Genomic DNA, 14,807 nt, shown 5'->3' with positions numbered 1-14,807 from the left:
ATAGACGAAACAGATGGAAAGAAAAGAAAAATCCAAAGAATGTGTCCTTTGGACTATAAGCTCCTTGAGGGCAAATGCTCTGTAGTATAAATTGCAAGAAGGTCAACAATTTTGTTGCTGACATGGATGTAAGGGAAAAGGTTAGTAGTCCCATCCAGTTCCTTTTAGTCTTTCAGTCTGAGATATTTGCAACCCAAAAATGATTTGCCTGGACCACAAGGGGCATGAAGGAGACTAAAAAAAAACTGAAAGGCACTTTTTTCAAGAGTACACTGGGGTCAAGGAATAGCAGTCGAGGTAGAAGCAAAGCAGAGGAATTCAAAAGACAGAATAAATCTAAACGCAAGTTTCTATTAGCTTTTGCTGATAGGCTGGGTGTATCTAGAGACCTAAACTCAAAAAAAGAGCAAAAAATAGCCTGATGCTGTGGAGAAAGGAGACAAGATTCCTCCTTGTGGAAAAGAGATCATGTAAGCAGCTGTAATTCAATTTTAAGTCCAACAGATGACACTGAAGAATCTGAAAAGAGTAGCCTAGAACAGACAACGTGATAAAGGCTTACAGATCAAGCCTATGGTTGAAGGATACTAACAGAGCCGCTGATGTCAGCTCCAAGACTGAAGGACAGGAATATGAGGCAAACAGTGGTACTGATGACAAAGATGATTTGGCAGGAACACCACCCCAGAAATGTGAGTTGCCTTGGCTATGCATGTTCTTAGGCCATCAGTTATCCTAGCACCTGAGCCCTCAACATGCACGTCCCCTATATATGTTCCCTCTATCACTGATGTCATGGTAATCTGCAAAAGGATACACCCCTGTGAGTATGGCAAGAATTTGATGTCATTTATTTTGCTATTCTGTTTAATTAAAAGCTGTTTACTTTGAACTAATACCTCTTCTGACTGATCTGGTAAAGGAACATTAGTGGTGGCTTGTGAATTATAACTGACCCTAAACAGGCTTTAAACCTGGGGTAGCTTTCAAGAGATTGCAAGCTACAAAAAAAAAATTACCACCTTAAATGCCGGGCAGTTTTCTGTACACCATAAAATAAATGTTTGCTGAATAGACAAATGAATGAATATAGGCTTATTCAATCCTTTACTTAAAAGAACATTTTTCTTTTATCAATTAAATTTTCTAATTTGAAAATAAAATTATTCCTTAAATTCCCAGACGTCAACTCTTAATTATAGAACCTATTCCCATTCTTTTACACTGAAACTATAACTCCTCTTCAGGTCATCAATAAGCATTTATTAAGAACTTACTACTATGTGCCACGCACTGCACTTTCTTAAATAAAGATCATGCCCTGGGAACTTGTAGACCGTACTACTGCTATGCTTGCCTATGCCTGAAGATACCAAAAATCCAGTTACCATAGAATGTAAAGGCTTTCCTGATTATAAGGTCAAGCCACAGAATCACAAGCTCTCACAGACGAAGGAGACTTTCAAAGCCATTAGTCCAACCCATCCCTGATAAAGAATGGTACTACAATCAACAGCCCCTTCAAACACACTGTCCAGCTTTTGCTGGAGGATTCTGGGTAAGAGTCTACTCTCGCCCAAAATAGCACATACCATTCCTGAACAGCTCTAACTCTTAGGAAATGTTTCCTCACATTGAGTTTCTCAGTGATTGCATCCACTGTACCAAGTCCTTTCCTCTGATGTCAAGCACAACATGATTACTCCTGAAATTCCTGAGAACAATGGAAATGTCCTAAGTCTGCTTTCTAAGGCAAATACCCCCATGTTCTTCCAGTGATCCTTACAGAGTGTAGCTCTTTGTCATCCCTCCTCTGGTGACTCTCCAGATTATTTCTTTTTTTCCCTCCAGATTATTTCTGTCCCACCTAAAATATGAACCCCTAAAGTGAAAAAAAAAAGGAAAAAAAACCCAAAAACCTCCAAATATGGTCTGACCATGGCTAAGTACAGAAGTACTATTTCCCTCAATTTGAATACTTTGTTGTTGTTCAACCTTTTCCAATTCCATGACCCCGTTTGGAGTTTTCTTTACAACGATACTGGAGTGGTTTGCCATTTACTTCTCTAGCTCATATTACAGATCAGGAAATTGAGGCAAATAGGGTTAAGTGACTTGCCCAGGGTCATACAGTTAGGAAATATCTGAGGCCAGATTAGAACTCAGGAAGATGAATTTTCCTGACTCCAGGACCAGTGCTCTATCTACTCCACCACCTAGCTGCCCTGATTCAGGCATTATGCCTCCTTTAATGCAACGTAAAGATCTGGCTGACCTGCCACATCACATTGTTAACTCATACTGAGATTGCAGGGCACTAAAGCTCTCAGATCATTTTCAGACAAACCGCTGATGGGAAATAATTCTGATATGAAGGGAAAACAGCAGCCCATTTAGATTTTTAAAAATGCATATGTGGAAAACTAAAAATAAATAAACACATTTAAAAATGCATATGTGTAAACATATATGCATGTGTGTGCATGCATTTATATGTGTTTATCTACCTATTTATGCATTCATTCATTCATTTGCTTGTTTACTTATTATAATGGAAGCAAAGGCAGGGCCAAAGGATGAATGGTTCTCTAAGAGTAGTGTCAAGAATACTAAAGCTCAGAATGAGCTGATGCTAATGAAAAAAGATAAGGACAACAAAATAGGGGTGACTTTTTAAAGTTATTTGGGGGGAAAGAAGAAGATCAAAGAAGAGATAGGGCTGCTAACTGTCAAAAGAGAGAAGGTAGAGTTATTCCATTGTTACCTTGTTTCTGTTTAACCTGTCTAGGAGAATTGATTTGGACGGAAAAAAAAAACAGAACAGAAATAACTAATATGAAGCTGATTCTCAAGATAAGTATGACAGAGTAAGAGAGCACCCAGTTCCCTTGAGGAATTCAAGTCACCTGGTCCAGATGAACTACTTCTTCAGTTACTTAAACAAGTGGCAGATGTGACTGCTGAGCCATAGTGAGAACAGGAGAGGAATTGCAGGACTGGAGAAGAGCAGATCTCACTTGGATTTTTTTTTTAAAGAGAGGAGAATAGAATCTGCAAACAGTAATTCAGTAAACTGGACCTTAATGCCTAGAAAAATTATAGACTATTATTAAAAAGTTGGTTAGTGAGTATCTTGAAAAGAAAGAGGAGGTCAACAAAGAGTTATCATGGCTTTAGTAAGAACAAATCATTCTAGGCCAACCTCATTCCTTTTTTAACATTCTATCTAATGGTGTAGATACAGTTTACCTAGATTTTAGCAACATGCTTAATTATGTCATGCTGTACTTGTGGGGGGGAAACAGATGAAGAGTTGAAGGCTAAACGATAATATAATTAGACACATTCAGAATCAGTGAAACAGTTGGACCCAAAAAAAGAAGTTATTAATTATTCATCATCAACTTGGAAGGTCATTGTTGTTCATTCTTTTATAGTCCAAAAACTATGCTCCTTAGCAAAGAAAGAGAAGCAAAAGGGGATCTGAATATTTCTAGCTTCCCTTTATCAACAGCTATCGTGAGCCCATATACAGCCCAATCTTTTCTTTGATCGTCCTCTCGAACTAGCCACATATTTTACAAAAACTGAAGAGATGCAGGGCTGGGTTTGGAATCAAGGTGTAGAGAATAGTGCAGATGTCTCAAGGAACTTCTTGACACAGTTCCAGCAAGTATGGTGGCTATAACTGAAGAACTTTCATGATTCCCTTACCAGGAGAAGTTCTAGCCACTTTACTGTAGAACACTGCTGGAAGCCTACTAAAAAGTTGAGCCCAGAAGATAGTGCAAGGAAGCAGTGCCTAAAAGGGATGCTGATAATAGTAGAGAAACCTTCCAGAGGAAACTAGATGCCAAGGTCACCAGAGACTAGCAGAAGAATGCACCCAGGACCAAGAGACATGATGTGACCAACAAGAAGCAGGCATAGTCAGGGTAGCCTAATGACATCACTGGAAGACATCAGGGGTCCTGCAGACATTTGAGGTGTGAGTTACCCCTCCACACACAGTCCCCTTTGTATGAACCCTCATTGCTGGTGTGTATTTTCGTGGGAAAGCATTCCCTAGGTTTATATGGGGGATGTCCCAGTATAAATCTATACTATTCGATATAATTCTATTGAACTCCATACTATACTATTCTAAACTATACTATTCCGATACTATTTCATTAAAAGCTTTTGCTTTTAGCTAATTGAATTCTCTGGCTGATTAGAAAAAAAAGCCAATGCATCAGTGGGGGGTTCATGAGTACTGTTTTGAGGGGATGTTTCCTCACAGAGGATCTTAAACCTGGAGTAGCTATTCTGGGGGCCCCCATGTGAAAGAGAAAGAGGTGCCTCAGATGACAAATTAATACTGAATTATAATATGGGAAAGTAAATGCACTGCATTCCTGTAGCAACTGTTGTTCTTTTTAACCAAATTTATATCACATATTATTTTAAATAATTTTGTCAATTCTGTACAATACTGAGACTTAGACTATGTACAAAAGAATTGGATTTTTTTTTATTGCACAGTATAAATTTCCAATAGTATTTTTATTTCAATTCAAAAAGAATTAAACATATGGGGCAGCGAGGTGGATAGAGCTCCAGCCTTGGAGTCAGGAGGACCTGAGTTCAAATCTGGCCTCAGACATGTGACACTAACTGTGTGACCCTGGGCAAGTCACTTAATCCTGAGACTTACCAAAAAGCAAAAAAAAAAAAAATTAAGCATAGCTTATAATGTATCACACTTACTTTAAGGAGAGTTTCTGTGGCTTCATTGAATTTAAAGTGAAGAAGTTCTCGCAGTTCTAGGATCGATCCTTGGTATTGTGCTACTTGTTCATCTGTCAGCTCATGTGGTGGCGTATCCAATAAGATTAATTCCAGTTGCTCAATTAGCTAGAATGTAAAAGAATATCTACATTAATCTCCTGAAAAAAGAGGAAAAGGGAAAGTGGAAGGGAATAAACATCTCACACTTTATACTGAGAAATAATATATTCTTCCTATATTCACAAAATATATGCACAATTTCTTCATAATTCTAGGCAGTGGAAAAGTAAAATATTTTCCTTGAAATTAATGAGTAAAGATATTCCTTCCATAAGCTTCAAAACCCCAACAGTTTTTCATCTTATGAAATTCCCAAACTGGGGTCCACAAATTCATTGCAGGAGTTGGAATCCCTTATCCACTTGTAATTCATCTACTGCAGGTGCTACCACCCTATTCCTGTTCCTCCTCCTCTGCCTTCTTCCTTGTTCCTCCTCCTGTTGCTGCCATTATCTTCCTATCCCAGTTCCCCTGAGAGTCACCACCGCTGTTTTATTCCTGCTGCTTCTGCTCCCCACACTTTGACAAAAGGCAAAGGCCACGTGGCAGGTCAGAAGGATGATGATGGTGCTAACAGGAGGAATAGGGAAGTTACAGAGAGGGTTATGAGGAATGAATCAAGGAGATACCAACTGATTATGATCAGAAAAGGTGAGTTTCAGAGTTCAGGATCATGGACAAAAATTGAGTGGGATCTAGATTATGAACATTCCTATGTGCAGTTAAGATGGAGCAAAGATAAAGATCATGAAGTTTAGGAGACTGATGAACTAAATTTCATCTTAAAGTTTTAGGAGGTTGATGAGGACAGAGCGTTTAAGGAGACATCAAGTCCCCTGAGTATGGGGACAGACACTGAGGTAGAGAAGATTACAAGGGAGCCAGTTCTCAACTCTTTTGAGAAAAGATGAAAAGTGACCTTGAGGCCAGTATATAATTACACAAAGGATATGGATAGGGTTCTATAGATGGAATGATGAACCTCATAAGAGCAGAAAGTATGAATGAAGGCAGAGGAAGTTCTGGAGCTGGTAGTTATGATAAAAGAGAAATGCCTACTTTTCCTGATCCAGTTTTTGTTTTGTGTGGCAAGGTAGGGGAGTAGATGTACTTGGGAAGGGTGAAAAGTATCATCCAATGACAAAGGGAGTAACCAGAAATGTGGTGCTTTCAAGAGAAAATGTAAGGAAAATATGTAGAATTTTGCTCCACTGCCTACTTTATTAGAATGAAAACCTTTCATATATAATGGAGACAAAGTTTTAGGCATTTTTCCTCCATTCCACTTTGCTAGAAAAGCATTAGTGCTTGGCATCGCCCTTACCCTAAATGTGTCAGGAATGAGCCCCAGGTAATTTGGATAACCCTTCCCCGCTGTACCCAGGAACATTCAGAGTGATGTGAACATGAGATAATTAGAAAGAAGTTTGGATGCTTGGGGAAACAAAATTCTAACATGCTTCTCAATGTCTATACTCTTCTCTGACTGAGGGAGGCAGTGAGAGTGGGAAGTGAGAGAGGAGGTGGGCAAGCAGAAGTGACAAGATAGCACAGCAAGGAAGAAGTGCCTCAGACATGGTCCGAGAGTTGAGAGACAGACAGGAAATGTGACATGCCCCTCATATACCAGAAACTTGAACTGAAAAGGCCAGTATCAGAGGAAGCGAAGGCAGAGGAGACAAAAAGATGAGCAGAACAAGAAGGGTTTCTCTTTATGTTGGCTCTGAACTCATCTGCACACCTTTGTGTGATGATGAGTTCTCCATGGCAAAAAGGAATCAAAGGTTCCTATCAGCGACAGAAAAATCAATGCAAAAGGTACTGACTATAAGAGCTTCAATTTTTACTTGGTCCCACAGCATCAAGGAAGAAGAGCCAAGTTTTGAGTCCAAAGACTGGGAGTCTTCACCTAATGACTGGTCCTTCATGATGGCATGAACAAATATCATCCGGGAACTAAACTGCATTATCTATACTATCTTGTCTGCTCATAGAATGAGGGGCTATGGATGAGTGGATGACTAAACCAACCAGTACCTTTTCAATAATTCCTGGGGTCAGAGTGAAATATGTGTGTGTGTATGTATGCACACACACACATATATGCAGTATGTATGTATATATAAATATACATAATTTTTGTATATGTGTATGTTCTGAAGAATATGACTGTCTAAAATCTAAGAGAAGCTTATGGTTATATGATATATGTTCTATTATATGTTACTTTATTATTCCTAGAGTAAAGACTAGAGACAAGAGTAAAGCACTGTATACAGATGAGGGTGCTCTGTCTATTCCTGTTTAACAGAAGTAATTCCATTATGCCTATGCCATGTGTTTAGGCTTCAGTGACAAACAGAAAGCTCAGAAAAGAGGTGGGGTTTTCTCAATAGGATGGGGGTTCAAGAGCTATTTCTGACTGCATAAATTCACATTAACCACATTCCATAGGCTAATGGTGAGTCAGTCAGGCCACCCAGAAAAAGAAGCTGAGGGATATAAGGCACATCCACTCTCTAAGAACTATAGAGAGCTTCGTACTTCCCACTCTGAAGTGAGAAGCATAACAGGTTCTGATTAGTGAGGATAATGGTAAAGTGGTCTCATTGTTTGAATTCATACTGCATATTTTCATTGGGTTGGAACCAATTGCCATATTTTACATATACTATATTTAATATTTTAATTATAACTCTGAATATTTTTATTTCAAATATGTATGACCATTTTATAGGATTCATTATTCTCACTAATCAGAACCTAAGTATAATTATCAGGATGTGTGTGGGTCTTTTCTACCTTTTCACCCACTGAATAGGACAGGTTAGTGGCTAGCTAAATTCCTAATAGTTATTCTCTTTCTCTACTTACATATGTACTTATTGTTTCCCCTATTAGAATATAAGGTCCTTGAGAGTATGGATTATTTTATTTCTTCCCCCAATGCCTAGCACAATGCCTGACACATAGTAGAAGCCTAATATACAGTTGCTGTCTGGTAGTTAAAAAGGAGTTACCATGTCTCTACCTAGTGTTGGAGATTATGACCTGTGTGGATATGGTAGGGGCACATGTTCCTGATCAGTGAGTGAATTTCTGTTAGATCGCAGGTGAATGGTAACACTAGCCTAAGAGAGAATACAAAGTAGAACTCCTCCCCACTCCTGCCTGCCTTCTTCTGGCACTGCATTAGAATAGTAACATGAATAGAACAGTAGCACCTAACTAGACAGGAAGCTTTTAGGTTATTTGCCTCCCCACTGAGGTGAAGGATAGAGCATTTAGTTTTTTCTCTAGCAAAGAGAAAGCAGTACTCAATATTCTGCTTTTGTCCAGAACAGCCAAAAAGACCTTCAACGAGGTCAATGTTGGAATCAGAAAAGGAAGCACCTACACCATTTGTTAGGAACTATGGTGAAACTGACATGTTTTAGAATGGTCCAATCTTAACACAATAACAATCTTCTATCATAATTTTGTTTGGGGAGAAAAACCACTGTTTCCTCTTATCTGGACAACTGAAAGCCAATTTGATTTTTAAATTAAATAACTTAGCTACATGGAAGCATTTTGTGCTGGTCTGTATTATCTATTTTATCCCTTAACCAGAATTTAAATATGGTTGAACTGATCTGCATTGGCAAGATTGCAAAAGTTGTAAAAAAAAAAAAACCCACAAGGAGATTATAGAATGTGCCCATCTATGCTTAACTCACCTTATATGGTGGTATTAATTATTCTCAAAGAACAACAATATACATGTACAATTTTATATTCCATTTCTTGATTGAATATTTTAAAATTAGAGAATTACACTTTAATACTTACATTTAGCACTAGTTTACTCTCTTTCATCACAGCATTAATATCTTCATTTCTCTTTTCTTTCCATAAACTAATGAAAGTATTTATCTCTGTGGCTACAGAAGGATCAGGAGTTCCATCACACTCAACATAATGATCCCACTGCAAAAGAAAAACTATTCAAGCTCTCCACTGATAAAACCTCTACCACCATATAAAATAAAAAATTTAAGATGAGCTCTATAAAATTCTGGGGGTTTTTTTACTAATGAAAAAATATGCATATTTAATCTGCAACTATCAAAGTTTTAATAAGGCAAAGATTATTGCGAGGATCAACTGAAATCAATTATGAAAGGCACTTATAAATCTTAAAATACTATAAACATTATTAAATAAGAACAGCCTTGTTTATCCAGCTTTTACTATTTGAATCTTTGGGTTAAACCAGCAAGCACCAGGAAAACTCTCCCTTATGCACTATGCTTGATGGAATCCTATATATCCAAAAAAAGTCCCATATTTATTGGTTTACAAAGTGGGACAGCTCCTCATGGAATCTTACCTCGCCAGCATCTGAGAGGTCTCTCTTGATTTATATTAATTTTTTCAGGATTCTTTCCTCCTGAGTCAATGAAACTAGATTTATAATAATTGATATATAGCACTTTAAGGTTTTATAAAATGTTTCATTTAAGCTTCACAACAACCCTATGAAAATTACCATAGATATTATTATCCCCATTTTACAAATGAGGAAACTGAGGTACAAGTCAACAAGCATTTATTAAATGTCTACTACTATTGCCAGGCACTGTGCTAAGTACTGGAAATAGAAAGGGGGGGGAAAGCCCCTGATTTCAAGGGAGCTCACAGTCTAGTGGGTGAGACAACACCATGTACAAACAAGATATGATATATTCAAGATAAATGGAGATCATTTCAGAAGGAAGGTGCTAAGATTAAGTAGGACCAGGAAAGATTTGCATGAAATAATGAAAAGTGAAGTGAGCAGAACCAAAATAACATTGTATACAGTAACAGCAATATTGTTCAAAGAATAATTGTGAACAATCAAGTTACACTGAGTACTACAAATACTCAAATCAACTATAAAGGACCTATGAAGGAAGATGGTATCCACCTCCAGAGAAAGAACTGATAAATAGAAGTATGCATAGTCTGGTTTCATATATATATTTATAAATCTGCATTAAATGGTGGCCTTCTCTAGTGCAGGGTGGGGAGGGAGGGAGAAAATTCAAAACTTAAAATGTAATAAAAAATAAACAAAATTAGACTACAAAAAAAAATAAACTTACTTTAGAAAGGACTCTAACCTCTTTTCTCCATTTCTCTGCATCAGGAAAACACTTCTCTAACAAATAAAGTTCCTCAAGTTCGTCAGTTCTCCTTTGTAGATCCTGTTAGCATAGCAGCAATACTTAGAATTGCTTCAACTTAACTTTTTTTAGCTGTACATTTTTAACAGTTTCAAATATAATACTAAAATGAATACAAATACAATTCAAATTTTTAGGATTTATCCCTTTCCTGGTTACACTCTGCACTTCCATATACTAGTCACTCTTCCCTCCCCTTCAACTGTGCTTCTACTGTGCCCTTGTGGAATCCCTATTCTCATCAATTATTCTACAAGCATTTATTAAGTGATCACCACGGACACTTAGTTCCTGGCATTGTGCAAGACAATAAAGATACAAAGACAAAATGAGAAAGCCCCTTATCCTCAAGGAGCTTATCTTCTAGGAGGGAAATAAGATATATGCATGTAAGTAGATGGTCAGTCAAACAATTATTAAGCACCTACCATTTACCAGACACTGTACCAAGCCCTAGGGATACAGACTGGTTTTGTGCAATTATGGAGTAGAAGTCAATTACTGTAGTTTTAAATTGGATTTTTAAAAAATTATTCAATCTGATGAAAAATTTATGTTCTTGCTAGAATAGTAATGTGAAAGCTGGGTGATCTGTCTCCAACCAGTCAGACATCTGGACTGTCCCTGACTGCTGCTTCTCAATCCCCTTCATAGGAACAAAGGAATTAATTTATCACCTCCTAAGTGCGGATATACTTCAAGACTCTTATGGGCCCTCTTTTCTTTTCTCATCTCATAAGCTCCCAAGGATTCCACTATCATCTCTGTGTAGATGACTCCCAAATCCATATATATATATATTCCTAGTGCCTTTCTTGAACTGTGTAGTCCCACATCATGTATGGTGTATTAGATACTTCCAACTCTATGATCCATACACCTCAAACTCAACATGCCTAAAACAAAAACTCAGTATCTTTCTCCCAAACCCCTTCTTCCTAATTTCCCTATTTCTGTCGAGGATATCAGTCACTGAGGTTTGTAACCTGAGACTCATCCAGTCAGAAGTGACATCTTGTTGATTCTACCACCACATCTCTCTCCCCATTTCCCTTCTCTAATCATACTACAGCCAGCCTAGTTCAGGATCTCACTGCCTCTTGCCCAGACTATAGAAGTAGCCTCCTAATCAGTCTTTCTGCCTTTAGTCTCTTCCCTTTCCAACTCATACCCCACACTGCAGCCAAGGCAATATTCCTCAAGCATAAATCTGACCATGTCACTCCAAGGCAAAAGAAGATCCAGAAGCAACCTGTTGTCTCTAGGCTCAAAAACAAACTCCTGGTTTGGCAGGTAAAGCCCTTCACAAACTGGCTCTAGCCTATCTTTTCACACTTATTACACATTATGTCACTCACCCACTCTACATTCTAGTCAAATTGGCCTTGCTTCCTGTTGTCTGAACACAACACTGCATCTTCGTCTTAGCCCTTCAAGGCTCAGCTTTACTTCAGGACCTTTCCTGGTTCCCCCCAGTGGATCATCTACAGCCTCGAAATCATCTTGTACTTATATTTATTTACTTGTCAGTGAACATGGTATATGCCACTAGTAGAATGCAAGCTTCTTTATTCATGCTCCCAGCCCTTAGCACAGTACCTAACCTAAAAAATGCTAATTGGTTGATACTCTGATTACTCAAGGAAGATATTTTTTACGTTCTAAACATATATGATAAATTGGTGGGAGAGGGTTTTGGTGAGGGAAAAGATTGTGTGTTTTCTTTATCTTTTAATAGCGTCCTTGAAGCCTGGGAAGGTTAACTGTCACACAGGCATCAAGTAGCACAGCTGGGATATGACCCTAGGCCTCAAAATGTCAAATTCACCACTTGAAGTTCGGTGCCCTTTCCACTGAGCCATAATTGAATCAAAGAATTTAAGAGTTGAAAAATAATTTCAGTGACCATCTTGTCCAATCCAAATCCAAAAGGAATCCCCAACTATAACCTACCTGAGATTGGCCACTGAGCCTTGAAAACTTCCAATAAGAGAGAACCTACACTATCTTGAGGCACTCCCTTCTCATTCCTAACAAAATTCCTAATTGTTAGGAATTTTGACCTGATGTGTGTAAATTTGCCTCTCTCCAACTTTTACCCATTGGTCCTAGTTCTGCCTCCTGGAACCAAACAAGATAATTCTAATCACTATTTCCATATGACAGTCCTTCAGATAGATAGCTCTCATGTCCCCCCACCCCCAAGACTTCTCTTCTTCAGGCTAAAGATTCCCAGTTCCTTCCACTCCTCTTCATATAACATGGGGAAAAGGAAAGAAATAAGCATTTATATTACATCTACTATGTGCCAGACATTGTGCTGTTTGGTTTTTTTTACAAATATTATCTCATTTGATCATGACAACAACCCTAAAGTAAGACACAAATTAAAGGTCCTTCAGCACCCTGCTTGTCCTCATCTAGGCACTTTCAAGCTTATGTTATCTATTCATTCCAACAAAACTTTTGTACCTGCTTTATGAAAGTCACAGTGTTATGTGCAGGGGATAAAACACTGAAAAATCCCCCAAATAGCTTACAATCTATTAGTGTGTATATTGCAAATATGAAAATAAGGATAGTCTAAGAAAGATCCCAAGTGACTTCTGGAGATTTGAGAAGGGAGAGAGCATTTTTACCTGAGGGAATTGGGGGATGCTTTATAGTAAAAGTGCTATCTGAGCCTGGCCTTAGAAAGGGAAAAAATTTCAATAGGCAGAAATAAAGACAGAGTACATTCCAAGAATGGAGATATAGGCTAAATGAGTACACAAAGGTGAGAAAGTACAGTGCAAAATGAAGGAAGACCTAGCAGTCCAGTTTAGCTAGAAGGTAGAATTTGTGAAGGAGAGTAATATGAAATAAGACTGGAAACGCAGGCTGAAGTAGATTGTAGAGGAATTGAATACCCAATTAAAGAGTTTGTATTTTATCCTAGAGGCAACAGGGAACTACTGAAAGTTTTTGAGCAGGGAAGAGCTAGTTAGAACTAAATATTATTATTATTATTATTATTATTATTATTATTATTATTATTATTATTATTATTATTATTGGCATCCATGTGAAGGATGGATTAGAGAAAGGAGACTTGAAAGTAGACTGACAAATTATAAGGCTATAATTTGTCTAAGCAAGGGGTGGGTAATATCTGGGCTTGAAGTCAGGAAGACTCATCTTCCTGAGTTCAAATCTGATCTCAGACACTTCCAGCTGTGTGAACCTGGGCAAATCATTTAACTCTATTTGCCTCAGTTTCCTCATTTGTAAAATGATCTGGAGAGGGAAATGGTAAACTACTCTAGTATCTTTGCCAAGAAAACCCAAATGGGGTCATGGAGAGTGGAAAACAAGTGAACAACAAAAGCTAGGGGTTATTAAGGCTGGAAGTAGGATGGTAGCAGCATCAGGGGTGAAAAACAGGGAATAGATTTGACAGAAGAAGAAAGGATGTGGGGAGTGCTTCTACATGCTCTGGTTTATCATAAATGATGAATTCTTGGGAGGGGAGGGAATGGATAAAAAACAGTCCACAAAGGAAGCTAAGAAGAAATATTCCAAAGAGGCAGAAAACAAAATCTGGCAGAGAGAAGTTGACAGGCAAAACTTGATAGAGGAGAAAAAGAAAGAGAAGAGATTTTGGAAGAGAGGAGACTCAGGTGGAAGTCTCTACAGAGATAATGGATGTAGAGCTCTCTAAAAGGTTCTAGAAGTATCTCATGATCTGTGGAGAACCCACAAGGGCAAGCAGACAGAGGGAAACAATGATGGCCCCAGGAGGAACCACTATCACTCTGTAACTTCTCCTTTGAGGTTCCCTTCATCAGTTCCCGTCAGACCATGTATCAATCAATTAATCAAAATGCAGCTAATTAGGACTAACTACCTATAAGGCAACAGGGGGACAAAAATAAAAAGAATGAAGCATCTGTATTTGTAAGGAAGCTACATTTTAATGAGGGAAATGGAGTACATATATAAATATATACAGAATAAATGTAAAGAGAATCAAATACAAAGTAGTTAAACAGGCAAGTTTGGGAGAGAAGGGCTACAAGTTGTGGAGATCAGCAAAGGCTTGATGTAGAAGGGGATACTTCAGCTTTGTCTTTTTTTTAAAATAGTATTTTATTTTTTCCCAATTATGTGGCAAGACAATTTTTAGCATTCATTTTTACAAGATTTTGAGTTCCAAATTTTTCTCCCTCTCTCCCTTCCCCTCGCCTCTTCTGAAAATGATAAGCAATTTGATATAGGTTATGCATGTGCTATCACGTAAAACATATTTCCATATTAGTCACATTTTTGAGAGAAGAAACAGATCAATGGAGGGAGGGGAACCACGAAAAAGAAGTGAAAAAAATATGCTTTGATCTTCATTAGGAGTCCATCAATTCAGTCCTTAATCTGGATGTAGATTGTGTTTTCCTTCATGAGTACTTTGTACTTGTCTTGAATCATTGTATTGCTGAGAAGAGCTGAGTCATTCATAGTTGATCCCCACACAATGTTGCTGATACTGTGTACAATGTTTTCCTGGTTCTGCTCATTTCACTTTGCATCACTTCATACAAGTCTTTCCAGGTTTTTTCTGAAATCTGCCTGTTCATCATTTCTTATTGCACAATAGTATTCCATTACATTCATATACCACAGCTTGTTCAGATATTCCCCTGATGGGCATCCCCTCAATTTACAATATTTTGTCACCACTAAAAGGGCTATTGATATTTTTGCACATGTAGGTCCTTTTCTCTTTTTCAGCTA

At 37.9% G+C, this 14,807-nt stretch overlaps 1 protein-coding gene across 3 annotated transcripts in view; it reads right to left on the bottom strand.

Annotated features, from left to right (window-relative positions):
• The window catches only part of DNAI7 (dynein axonemal intermediate chain 7), a 66,053-nt gene that overhangs the window by 33,650 nt on the left and 17,596 nt on the right, over positions 1-14,807 (bottom strand). For 2 of the 3 annotated variants that reach the window (XM_020965066.2, XM_020965068.2), the window contains 3 exons: positions 9,960-10,061; positions 8,662-8,799; positions 4,750-4,896 (listed from right to left, as the gene is read on the bottom strand). In XM_020965066.2, the coding sequence (XP_020820725.1) occupies positions 4,750-4,896; positions 8,662-8,799; positions 9,960-10,061 (387 nt within the window). The remainder of the gene's footprint in view (positions 1-4,749; positions 4,897-8,661; positions 8,800-9,959; positions 10,062-14,807) is intronic. The other variant, XM_020965067.2, reaches the window with a different exon arrangement.

This window comes from Phascolarctos cinereus, unplaced genomic scaffold (assembly GCF_003287225.1).
Source record: "Phascolarctos cinereus isolate Bilbo 61053 unplaced genomic scaffold, phaCin_HiC Scaffold_1;HRSCAF=81, whole genome shotgun sequence".
In the NCBI taxonomy this organism is placed as follows: domain Eukaryota; kingdom Metazoa; phylum Chordata; class Mammalia; order Diprotodontia; family Phascolarctidae; genus Phascolarctos; species Phascolarctos cinereus.
Note: the sequence above shows the minus strand (reverse complement) of the source record. Positions and strands in the feature narration are given on the sequence as shown.